The sequence below is a fragment of the Chiroxiphia lanceolata genome, chromosome 1, assembly GCF_009829145.1.
Source record: "Chiroxiphia lanceolata isolate bChiLan1 chromosome 1, bChiLan1.pri, whole genome shotgun sequence".
In the NCBI taxonomy this organism is placed as follows: Eukaryota; Metazoa; Chordata; class Aves; order Passeriformes; family Pipridae; genus Chiroxiphia; species Chiroxiphia lanceolata.
Window position 1 is genome coordinate 40,628,480 of NC_045637.1, and position 13,558 is coordinate 40,642,037.

General features: G+C 35.7%; 1 protein-coding gene across 1 annotated transcript in view; it reads right to left on the reverse strand.

Moving 5' to 3' along the window:
• RP1 (RP1 axonemal microtubule associated) overlaps positions 1 to 13,558 on the reverse strand; it is a 114,805-nt gene that overhangs the window by 72,394 nt on the left and 28,853 nt on the right. Inside the window, 6 exon segments of the mRNA XM_032713021.1 lie at positions 2,136 to 2,338; positions 5,405 to 5,536; positions 7,558 to 7,735; positions 8,809 to 9,021; positions 9,646 to 9,819; positions 12,176 to 12,279. Coding sequence (XP_032568912.1) covers positions 2,136 to 2,338; positions 5,405 to 5,536; positions 7,558 to 7,735; positions 8,809 to 9,021; positions 9,646 to 9,819; positions 12,176 to 12,279 — 1,004 coding nt within the window.

The window sequence follows — 13,558 nt, forward strand, 5'->3', positions numbered from 1 at the left end:
AAAATAAATGCAACACTAATGTGACAATATATTCCCTGTCTTTACCGCTGGACTAAAAAATTAACTTTGCTTTGCTCTGTCAAGTCAGATTCTGATAGCCTTGCTTATGCTGCATAATATTTCTCTCTAAAAGTAGTCTTACTAGAGGTGACCTGGAGACTTTTGGATTGATGTAACAATAAAGTAAAGGTATATGTTCAACTTGACTGAAAAAACAGCTATTGTCTTTTCCCCTATTTCACAAAAACACTAACCAACTTCTCAATAATATGGGATGTGGTCTTCTCATCCACAGAGCAGGTGTTCACTGAATATACGTTATCATATTGTCTGTTTATTCTAATGAATCCCTCTTTAGACTTACATGATCATTTAGAGCTACATGATAATTTCATGTATCAACACAAAACAAAATGTAGTGGACTTTGACAAAATGAAAAGAGTGATTTCTGCCTTCAACAAGTAGAGATCTTCCAGAAGAAACATTCTGGTAACCTTGATTTTTCTCATGCACAATCTTAAGAAGGATTAGACAGGCAATGACTACTTACATGGGTAAGGTAAGAAAGGGAAGGTCATAAATGAACAGTTTTCATTTCTCAAGATAATTCTACTCAAATTTTTCATAGTTGGGCATATTACTGATAAAGTGAAATGTTAAAGATTTTTACACTGATTCCAAATTGTCTTATTACAGCCTTTCAGAAGCTGCTTTCTTACTATAACTCCTGGCAAGAGCTACAATTAAGTAGACTATGTTGAAAAATAAAATTTGGTATCCTCTGCTCTAGAATATATCAGTGAAAACATACCAAGTTTATGGAAATGGTAAGAAGAAGAAGATGAAATTTTTTTTGTGTCTTACATTCCTATCCTCATTTCAAGACCTATTCTGTTAAACAAGTACAGGACAAAGTTTAAAGAGAAAAAATAGAAGAAAGAGCTCTTACTCGTGGGCCTTTTCTTTCTTTCTTTATCTACTTCAGACTAAAGAGCGAAAAGCATTTCTGTGACATTTGCTATTTCCTGCCTGAAAGCAATAGTGTCAGGGTGATGTAAAGAATCATAGTAGTAGCTCCAGGTACTGAGAGAAAAATTCTGCTCTCTCACAAGATCAATATCTGCAGCACACAGCCATAATGGACCATATCTATTTTAGAGAAGAGAAATTGGCCCATCTCTTCAGAATGTATGGATTAACTTTGCAAACATGCCATTACCCCAAATTGCTTATAAATTATTCACTAATTAGGAGAACAAGATTGACTGTGGATGATAATATATAGCCTATATGCTCAGAAAATGAACTTTATGATAGGTTATCTTCCTGCCTATGCCCTATTCATAGAGAGCATTATTATTAATATTATTGACATTAACAATCTTGGGTTGTGCTAAGTTTTTATTAGAGGAGTTGAGGAGTGCAGAAAAAAAATGTGAAGAATGTAACTTCTGCTTTAGTTAGCTGAGGACAGCAATGTTACATGCGTCTCAGACAGAAAGATCTAAGCAAAACATAAATTTTAATGCCTTTGGTAATTTCCTCTCAGCCTACCTAGACATAATTTCCTCATTACAATAGAGGTGGGGTTATCCTTAAATTATAGCATAGACCCTGAGTTTTCATGACATGATCAAATGTAGTTTTTATTGGACTCTTAGTTGTTCCATGGGTAAATCTGGCCCTTCAGCCTTTATAATATGGCAGCTCTAAAAAGGGTTTTCTTCCTTAATTGAACCAGTTCCACAGCATACATTTTATAGTATGCTTTGAAAACTGTATACCTGAAGTTTTAATTACTAAATGATATGCTAGTCTTACATCAGACACGGTTCGTCTAGAAATGAATAGTTTTTAAAGCTAGTTTCAAATTAATTACCTTAAAGAAATCAATGTACTCCTGCAGTTATCTCCTTTGGTCAACTATATGAGAGAGGGGCTTTAAAAGAAAGCGCATTTCTTCTGTTGCTTATGATATATAACAAGCTGATTTAATACACAATTCGTGGAGATTAGATACAGATTTATTTTATACAGTATATATATAGGAGAAAAACACTTTTTCTTTTCACATGACAGAATAATCCTTGGAAAGTTCTACATTAAAATAATGTTCTTAGCCTTCATTAGCTACCTGAAATTTATCTTCCTGCCTGGGAAGAAACAGCTGCTTCCTGTTGTCCTCGCCAAGAGTTATTGGTCCAGCTACTCCTCTGTCTCCATATATCCAGAGAGTAACATTCGCTTCAGTTCCTGCATTTCCTGTCAGTATTGACACTTTCCATTCATCATCTGAAGGAAAAGAATGCTCATCACCTTGGGGATTTCTCATTTCCTCTGTGAAATACAGAATATTTGTGGGAGATGAAAATTGACATGAAACTTCCAGTCGCTGTTGTAACTTCAGTACATAAAGAGGCCATAACAGCAGGGGGATTGTATTTTTTCATGGCAAGTGAGATAGTCTGAAAAGATTGATTTATGTTTCTTGTCTAGACCAAAATGTGCTGATTAGTTGAGCAACAAGAATCAACTGGAAAATAACAAGTTATCTCACGCGTGCATTATCATCGTAGTCTTTATACATATTCTGGAGTAGAGTAAGGATGCTATGATGCACAACTATGACCATTAAATTGACATTTCTGATTCCTTAGTCTGGCATTTAGAAATTAATAGAATTACTCCTCTAATGCCTTGTGTTGGGACATGATTAGTAGAGTCACATATCTGGGAATAGAGACAATTTACATTTTGAATTTAAAAAAAAATCAGGAAATTAACTTTCTTCAAGTTAAATATTAACTAAATACTGTAAAATAAATCAAAAAGGAGCTCAATATATCCTTGCCTAACCACACGTATGCATACAGTGCCAACATTTGGTCTCAGGCAGGCTGTACATGAATGAGACAATAACAGCACAGTACCACTTTATGAATAAATTTCACAGCTTTAACGGCTGAGCAAATATAATTTTGGAAAACAGAGGCTTCACTTTAGAATAACTTCTTATTTGTAACTCAGAAAGCTAGAGTTCTTTCCAGCTATCTAAAACCACATCTTTCTTACAGCAAAGAGATTAAAATGTTTATAAAATGCACAGATATTCAAAAGACATAAGGAATCCCAGGCTACTCCATGTGCTTAGGACAAGAATTCCATACTCTGGTGACTGCTACCCAAAGCAGTTACTGCAACCTCAAACTACTACCACTTGGAATCATTTTAATCAATAAACAATTCACAGACTTAGAATGCTTTTTGCCTCATAATTTACTGGCTCTTCTTACAAATGGAAATCAGTTACATTGATTTGCCACAGGCTAAAAATATTGCTGTCTGAAAAGAGGATTTGATGGTTACCCTGCATTAGTCATGGGAGTTTACACACTTCATGACACCATGCTGTATATCTATTGCAATAAAAATTCATTCTGATAGGCCTGCATGTGAATGATGAAGTCACAACCCTTCACATATTATTTCATAAAAATAACCTTTTTTAAATTTACTTATCCTAAATCTAACATAAAAAGAAAATTATTTTGTCTCAGAATACCATTTGATTGAGTGACACTTTTAAAATGAACCATCAGAAAAATTAATCTCTAGAGCAAAAGTTTGGGCAATAAAGTTGATGTATTTTTATTATACCTGTGTGTATCATTCTTTCCAAAGTTCACCGAGTGGAAATGAGATCAGATTTTATTTGATTCTTATTTGCTCTTGTAAGTAAAATATATTAAAAAATTAACAGCATCTAATAGTACACCAGGCATACAGGAAAGGAACACAGAGGATATAGAGAGCATTTCTCAGAGGTACATTTTGTTAATGCCAAACCACAGAGATGTTCTCGAGGTCACAGACTGCTTTTGTGTCATGGAAGCTAATGACACCTGAGCTGTTAAGTAGAAGCTGTGACCTGACATCCTCTCTATATAGTGAAAGAAGTTACTTGAGGAACATTGCACTCATACTGCAACAGGAGAAGGAGAAGTCCCAACTGCTGTAGCACAGTTTCCAGTTCAATTAATCCTAAATCAATTATTATTTGTGAAAACAGAAACCAAAACGCAGGTTAGCAGACACAGACATAAAAATGATGGATTTAATTTGCCCTGAATTCGACTGCTAAGCCTACTGCTGGACTGTATACTCAGTACAAACATCACCCTTTTTCAAATGCTAACTGGGAGTAAAAAAAGCAAACGAGAATTTAATGAATATGAGTTTAAAAATCAAGGTTCAGCTGTACATATCAAAAGACAGTTACCTTTAAAGTATTTTGAGTGAAAATATCTTACTAAAAATGACCATTTTCTTGAAGGGTAGAGTACCTTTGATATTTCTATTTATTTAGCATAAGCAGAGTCCACATTTATGAATGCCAGAAAAACTACTTACAAAGCGCTATAGACTCTATGTAACCAATTTCACTGCAGATATTGCTTTTATAAAAGGATCCTTTGTATCCAACCCTAAAAACATCCAGCTGCTTTGAAAACAGGTTAAATGGCTTGTGTATTGTTGCCATGTGTTTCGGACACAGCATATCTCATCACTTGCTGACAACCCACAACACTTTGGGAAGGCTTAGTGACACAGTGATACAACATGAGGTCTGATAGGTTAGAAAGTGGGTGTTTTTGAGCTAAAAATGGAAACAACATTGCCAGAAATAAATAACAGTAATTGATAATGATTCACACATATGTCTGGAATTTAACCATCCTCACTCTTTAAGAGATGTATCATTCCCTGTTTTGTTTAGTTGTGTAGTTCTTTAATCACATTTTGTTTCATTACTAGGATGATGAATGTTTCTAAAACTGTTGTCTTAGACCTTTTATGCTACTTCTAAACCACAATATGTAGCTAAAGAAGAAAGTAGTTTATTCTAGAAAAACACATCACTCCAGAAGGATGACCAGAACTTTGTTTATCTGTTCCTACCTGCCAAAACATAGGTATAAAGCTAGAATGCAATGCACCAAAGTCTTCCTCTTTCCTTCAGTGAACCAAAAAGCTGAAAACATGAGTGTGCGAGACAGCATAAATAAGAAATATTCCATTACTTTCAGCAAGCTTTAAATTGGCCTCTGCACCATAACAACCCCTTACTTTCCATGGAAGTAGTCCTCAGATAGATTACTAGTTCCTTGAAAAAAAAAGTACTGCGAAGTTATTCAATTTACTGATTGCTACCTTTTCAATAAACCATATTCCAATATCCTCTTAAAAAAATAATGACTGGCAATGTGTTTTATGTTGCATGCATCATTCAACAATCTAGAAAAGTCATTCATTGTCCTTTTTGAGATAAGTGTCTGCAAGTATGTACAGAAAGCAGGCTTAACACCATGCTGCATCACGATTAGTTTGTAACCTGTCACTTACTGGAGGATGGGGGAGTGGAAGGGCTTTGAGATACCAGCTTCTGGGCTTTTCCTGGTTGTAGCTGAGATTCTCTGAAGTCTTTCTTCTCTTGATTGGGTGCTGCAGAGGTTCCCATAGGTTCTTCCCGGCCAACTAAAACAATGAAATGTAAATTCTGTCACTAGTTACAAACCGTTTGCTTTTTCTTGCTCAGAAACTACTAAAAGATCTCATTATTATTCAACAGAGTAGATATCAAAATCTTTTCTCTATATATTGCACAACTAGAAGCAATAGGATTTTATCGTTAGCAGAATGCCACAAAAAGTGGAAAAAAAATCAGGCATGCCAATTAAAGTCTATTCCATGTTTTGAAAATCTAAGTAAAAATTTAACAATGATGTATGAATAAAATGACTTGTTAAAATGTAGCTTTCCTGAAAATAAACTTCTCCACCTCCACGATGTTTCTTTTCTTAAGAGTGGGAATGCTGAAATGAAAACTGCTAGAGGTCATTTGAATAATATGAAGCAAATTGATATTGTTACGATGAAGTAAAAAGAAAATATTTATTGCTGTCATAGAAAATATTAGCTCCTTTTTATATTCCTTTTACTGAACAACAAGGATTCAGAAGAGCTGAAGCCTGTAACAAAGTAACACTTAGCTTTATTTTGTGACATTTCTATCAAAAACACTGCTCTTCCAAAATCTAACAAGGGAAAATAATTTCCTCATTTCTACGAGGACACAGTGATCAAAATATTTTTTTCACCTTGCAGCAAATAGGGACTGAACAGTAGGAATACCACTGCAGTGACTTTCATAATGTTTCTCTGTGTCTTGATCACAATACACATAAAGCAATTAGTAAGACTAATTGTATGTTTTGATACTTTCTCTTTGCATTCAGGATAAGCTTGTTCCACTTGTGTTTGGAAAAAAATCTGACCAGCTTCTTAGTTTCAAACTGCTGTCCAGTTTAGCCTTTCCATGAGATGTTTCATTTCTTGATCTCTGTAGTCATGTCCACCAGATAAGAATATGTTTTATGTAGAATAGCGTTCCCTGCAGTTATAATCTAAGTTAGCTGGCTATCTTCGGTAACCAATTTTTCACCAAATTAGAAACTTCATTCTCTTTAAGGAGAAAAGACAAGCAGGCAATCCAGGAAAAGTGATCCAAAGTGCGCTGAGAGATAATTTCTGAGTTTTAGCTAGTTGACTAGAAAAGGTGAGCTCCACAGTGAGGAAGCATTTTGACTGCAATAGCTCTCAAATCTGACTATGGGACAGAAGAATGGCATAATGAATATACTAGTGTGGGGGACTACAGTATATTTCACATCATTAAAAAAGAAACTGAACATTGCCAGTTAGGTCCTCTTGAAAGACTACTCATCATCATCATGGCTGGGCTTCGCGAATGAAGATTTGGGAAGGCACTACCCACAGTTGTTACAGGCACACTGGTGGCTAATGAGGACAACACGAGACAGACATATCTGATTGCAAAAGGCACAGTAGAAAGACTCCTTAGAGTATATTCAGCAAGACACGGTTCTTTCTGCGTTGTCTTTTCTCCTCAAGAGTGATTCTGCATGTGTTCTCAAAAGCATCCGCAGCGTTATAGATGGTGTGTCTCCAGGCCTCCCGATTGGAGGCCAGAGTAGACCAGTTATGGTGATCAATATGGCCAAGGCTGAGATGTTGTTTCAGGGAGTCCTTGTATCTTTTCTTCAGGGCTCTTCTCTTGTGGCAGCCACTGGCAAGTTCACAAAGACTACTAATTCCCCTCTAAAATCAGGAAAGACTATGGTATACCTGGCAGCAAGACAACATCCCCCAGGCTTCCATAATCTGCATGCAGAATGGGGAATATATACAAGAAATCAACTCCATCTCTATCTTTTCACTTATTTTGATTCTCATTTTCAAAAAGGTATTAGTAAAACTATTGATATCTTCTGCATAATTTATTATTATAAAAAGAAAGTAAAGATAACTAAATACATGGCAGAAATTAAAGTACATACAGTAAACTTTTAAAACTACTGAAACACAACAAGGAAAATTGTGTCCATATAACTTTTACACTTTTGCTTAGAATTTTGTTAGAAAATTAGAAAGACTAATCTCTAAATCAAACTACAAACCATTAAGAAATCACATACATTTGATGACCTGTGGGTAGAAAAAAATATTTCTCTCTCCAGTGTTAACGACTGGTTTAGTTTGGCCATCTGGCAGGAGACCAACATATATCCCTTTATTTTGCACTGATTCTAGACTTATAGATCCAGTTTCCAAATTCTTCTCAATTTTAAAGTGACAGTATTCATCACCTGTGCCCTAAGAAGTTGAAAACAAAAACATAAATAAAACAATCTAATTCATGTAGCTACAGGAGCTGGATGTTTCTTCAGTCTTAATTATTACTACTTTCCAATAACATTTCAGATTAAATTTACATTCTTCACAGCATGCTACATTATTACATGCATACCTGCACCTTATTCTTGTTTATTCCTTTGTGACTTAGGTAAGTGAAGAACCAAGTGAAAGCATTATGATTTATGTTAGAATTTAGGTAAATTCTAGGATATATTCAAAGGAGTTTCCCACTTCAACAACTTTCAGAGGATTAAGGAATGTGAAAATATCTATTTCAGAAAACATATGGTATTTATATACAGATTTTATAGATAGCACAGATTTGGTAATGCTACATAATATGACATCCATTAAATAGATGTAACTTTTTTTTTCAACTTCATAGCACTTACAAGTTTAATTTCAAAACCTTTACCCAAACTCATTTTTTATCCAGACCTCCTGATCCATTGGTGAAAGCATTGCTGAAAAAGAAGATACTTACAAAGCCTACATTCAAAATATGGATCAAATATTTTAATGTCTGAACAAAGTGTACTAGAGTCAATGACAAAACTCTCATGGACCTCACATCTGGGTACTTACACAGCTCTATTTCATACTCACTTATCTTAAACTCCGAAAAAAAATTATGCGAGAATACTCACATAAATATGAGAATTTTAACTTAGATGAACAGAATCACACTTTAAAAGTCAGTGCAGTATGCATTTACTTACATCTTAATTATTCTTTAATGGGTTTTATCTTCATCATCTTGCAGCACATAAGTTTTAACTACATCCACATCCTCAATAGTTTAAAAATATAATCAGATCTTTACAATCAACTGCCATATTGACACCAACAGCTTCTCTTGCTATATTTTTCTATCTTTTCTTAGGCAAATGAAGGAAAAGATCTGACACATTTTAAATCTGAAAAAAAGTTTTATCCCATTTTTATCCAACCAAGTAAAAAAAGATTCTCTCGTATCACTAACAATTTACTCAAACTATCTGCAGAGGGAAATACAAACAAGAACTGCTTACTGTTCCATCACACCGGTCATCTTTGATCTTCAGATACATTCTTGGTTTTCTCACACTTTCAAACATGCAGAGTCCAGAGCCAATTTTATGCACCTTCCAGTAGGATTCCTGCTGCTTCTGACCTGCTCCACTGCAGCTCCCATCAGGTCTAAGGGAAAGAGCCTGGTAGAGACTTGTGTTGAGCAGAATAATGGCACCATGATGAAACACACCCTTAAATCAGAGGCAAGAAGTCCTTTGTGAATAGCACAGCCTTTCTCCATACTAAACTGTGATACTGATATTGCTCCTACTGTTTTAAGCACTTCCTCATGCATGTTCTTGTATAAAACATAAAAGAGTTGGTCTCAAGTAACTCAAGTATACCTCCAGTCTTTGAACATTTGCTGCTTTCTGTGTAGGCACTAACCAGAATAGTGGAAATCCTTTCCTACTCAGCAGCTTCCCTGCTTTTTCTTGCTCAGCAGCGCAGCACAACACCCAGAGCACAAGGAGTATGGCAAATTAAGGAACTTGTTTCTTCTCAACAGCAGCTCTCCTGCGTGTACCTACATTCCTATTTTTCGAAGCTCTACTAGGAAGTTTATAATATCATCTTTCCTGTGTTACAGCCCACTCTATTTGCATGTACCCGCTGCAGTATCGGCATCACTCGTCCCAGGAGAGCAGTAAAGAACTTGTCAAGTGCTGCCTACCTGTTAAGCTGTAGTTGAGCTCCACCTCGTGGAAGAGGATCACTCTTTTAGCTTGCAAACCTCTGACACTTGGCTAGATACAGTCTGCTTTATAATAGCAAATTTAAGAAGTGTCTTCTTAATTTCCCTCTGCCCACCTTACCTTGACATGCACAACAAACTCTTTGGAAATCCCAGCATATCCTGTTGTTTCATCAGCTGCTTCGCCTTGAAGATTGAAAGTCACAATGTGACCTGGGTAGCTGGCTGACTCAAGAATGGCACAACCATTTGGTTGAAGGTGAACACGGAGCTTACAGCATGCCTTGTCTTTACTCTAGCATAGTCAAAGGAGGAATAATAAATTAGGTGAACTAATCCAAAATAGAGAGTATCGCAATGTAGTTTTTATATTGAGTTCCAACCATACTACCAGTCTAGTACAAAAATTTTTATATTTCTCAGATTTGCAGTCCTAATGCTTAAGGCCTAAATTGTGGACTCTGTGAAATTTCACAGAAACAGCTCATTGTGAGAGGACACAGATCTGATGATAACACAAAAGATACCCGGGTGCCTCAATTAGAGAGAGTTAGACTCACAGTTGATAAACATTACAAAGAAGTATAAAACTGACATAGACAGGAAATGAACCACAGTAACTCTTGGCCACCAGCCCACCTTCTCTTGCCTTTGAGTCCTCATTCATCTGTATTGTTCTCACAGAAAACCCTTAGAGAGTCAAAAGTTTTACACGAAAAAGTAAAGCGACACAGTCTCCATGCTTGTCTGTTCAGGTTTGAGGACTCTATAATCCCATTGTATAAAATACATAATAGAAAAAACACATATTTAAATATTTTATCAACTCCAACATCATTCTCATATTTAAATAAAACTAGGATTTTAATCCATGTAAAATGCTAATAATAACTCCAATAACTGAAAGCACTTCTGACTAACATCATCTAATAATTTTTCAGTATTTTTAAGACTTCAAAGAATAAATATTCCTAGGAAAATTTTTAATTTCCAAGTCACTACCTTCTGAAGAAAAAGGTTCATATTCAAAAAACTGTCTACTTAAAAGTGAAGGAAAAACTGTATGGATTTTAGAAGTAGTCCTGAAATAAGTGAGCCAGAATGTCCTCGAAGTATAATTAAGTATTTATTATAAGGTAAATCGCAATTTTTGTGTTGCCGTTTTGTTTTACATTTATCTATCTTTATTAAAGGACCTCAGAAAGTTTTTCATACTCCTTGGGAAAAGGAACATCTTGCACAACTAAAAATGAGAAAATGGAGATCTGGATTTTCCACTGGTTGCTCAAAATTATAAAGCATGCTAGCAGCAAAATAGAAAACAGAAAGTTCAAATTTAAGTACCCAGTTAATAACCTCTCTGTAGTAAGATATACTGCAATGTGATGGCCTGCAACACTGACAAACTGGGGCTCTCTGTATTAGAATTATAGTAATGAACATGAACAAGTCCTGCAAGGAGGTCTTGACAGTTTGCCTGGCAGCCTGATGCTATCCCCACTGAGGAACCTAACTCTACTGAGAATACTGTATTCCCCCTAATGTTAGTGTATATCATGAAAAAGAGGAGTGGGACCAGCTTCCACTATGAAATTATTCACTGCATAGATAAAGGGAAGAAATTGAAAAAGAGAAAGGAAAACAGCTTCTTCCCTCATCAGTAGGAGAGTTTTGTTTGCTATTAGAAAGTGTCCAGATGGTGAAGGGTCTAGAGAGGAAGCCATACAAGGAGCAGCTGATGTAACTTGTTTTTTTCAGCCTAGAGAAGAGACTGAGGGGAGAATTCATGGTCATGAGAGGAAGCATAGGGGTAGGCACTGATTGCCTCTCTCTGGTGGCCAGTGACAGGACCCAGGGGAATGGCATGAAGTTGTGTCAGGGAAGGTTTAGTTTGGATATTAGGGAAAGGTTCTTTACCCAGAGGGTGGTTGAGCACTGGAACAGGCTCCCCAGGGAAGTGGTCACAGCACCAAGCCTGACAGACTTCAAGAAGCATTTGGACAATGCTCTCAGACATATGGTGTGACTCTTGGGGCTGTCCTGTGTATGGCCAGGAGCTGGACTTTGATGATCCTCGTGGGTCTTTTCCAGCTCAGGATATTCTATGATTCTATGATCATAAGGAAAGAACTAAATCCTACAACTCCATTTACCTACTTGTATACTGCAAGTGATGAAAAAAAAGGCAATAGTAAGATTTGGAAGATGGGATGAAACAAATCAAAATGGATCAAAACAAACCCTGGACTGTATCAATTGCTTTATGACTGGCATGCTACTTAGAAAAGACACAAAGAAAAAACAAACATTTTAAATCAAGCTGTAGATTTTATGCCTATCCAAATAATAGGAGATATTGGGGCATTCCAGGTAGCTTGTCAGTATGTGGCAAGCCAATAAAAATGACAGCTTGGAATGGTCTGGTGTTCCTGCAGCAAATGATTTAGTTAACATACCCCACAAAAGAGTAAAAAGTAAACTGAGAGAAAATCACCTATTCATTGGCAATTTCCTGGATTTAATTCTTCAATCTTTCACTCCTTATCTGATTGGAAGTACAATTATTTACTAGACAGACTTAAAAAAACTTTATTTTTAATCAGACAATGACATGTAACTATGAAACAGAAATCAGTAGCAGCATTTCCTACCTTTCCAGTTACATGGCCACTGACAAGAGCGAGAGCAAGACATGGCATCTGATGACTGCTGAACATATAGATATTTCTCCTTTTGACATTTACATCAAAAAAACCTAAGAGTTAAACGACAAAAAAAAGGTTAGAAGTATGAAAGTATATTAATTCATACTTGCATTTCATTACAATCAATGGTTTATCATTTTCAAGGGAAAAGAATTAATTAAGTGTTTAACTCCACAGCTTGACCTCTCTGATCAATAAATTCTCTCATTCATTCAGGAAAGGGCATCTAGGGACTGCTGTCTATTTTGCTGCCTTGAGGAGGAAAACCCTGACAGCTAATGATAAGGAACAAATTTCTTTTTATCATTGTATATGTTTAAAAAGAATCCATAAAAAGGAGCTGAGAACTCCAGCATAGTGAACTGGGTTATAGCAATGAATTTAGCTGATAAATAACAGATGATGTAGGGAACATAAAGCTCTCAAGTAAGAAAAGAGAATTCATTTTCTCAATATCCATATTATAATTTGTAAAGCAAATCCTGTAGTGTAGCTCAAGGCTTCTAAAATTTTAAATCTGGCCAATTTTCCAAACAATTACCTCTTATAGCTACAAAATACTGATGAAAGGTGAAGCAGTGCCATTTTTATTGTTCCCAGTAGTGATCTTTTAAGTAACTACCAGTACATTATGTTGCCTATTTGTTGGATGCAGCTGTCTCTAGAGGACTCCTGTGGTGTCCTGATGCACCCTTTGGCATGTCCTGAAAGATTCTATTCCTTCCCAAAAGATCTGTGTAAGGACCCTGGGAAGATGTCAGAAAGGCTGAGCAGCTCCGTCACTAAAAAGGTAGCAAAATATGTGTGCCTAATATGATATGTTTTACAAGTTAGTAATGCAGTAGGATGAAAGCTGATAAAGGGGAGGAACTGGTAGACTACCATTAAAATCAATTACAAGAATAGAATAAAATTAATTTACATATCTATGTAAACACACACACACACACACACACACACACACATATATATATATATACTCCTTGTTAATGAACCATACCTAGAATTTCAAATTTGTTAGCTTAGATAGATCTAGGTGCAAAAGACAGTAACTGTTCTTGCTATGTGAGTTCTGTGGGAGTACTAAACTGCAGATGACAAAAAGTTTCTCTTTGGCAAGAGAAAGCCAGTGACAAGACACTATATGAGAATTTTTATGTGTGTGTGGTCTTTATGTAAAATAGAAGTGCAATTTCTGAGTTCTTATAGCCATTAGTTAACACAGATTAATACATGTATTAATATTTTGAGTAAGGAAAATTTTGAGTTTTATAATTATCTACTCCTATTCATTATAGGAATATCTATATTAAAGTCCTCCTTTCTTGT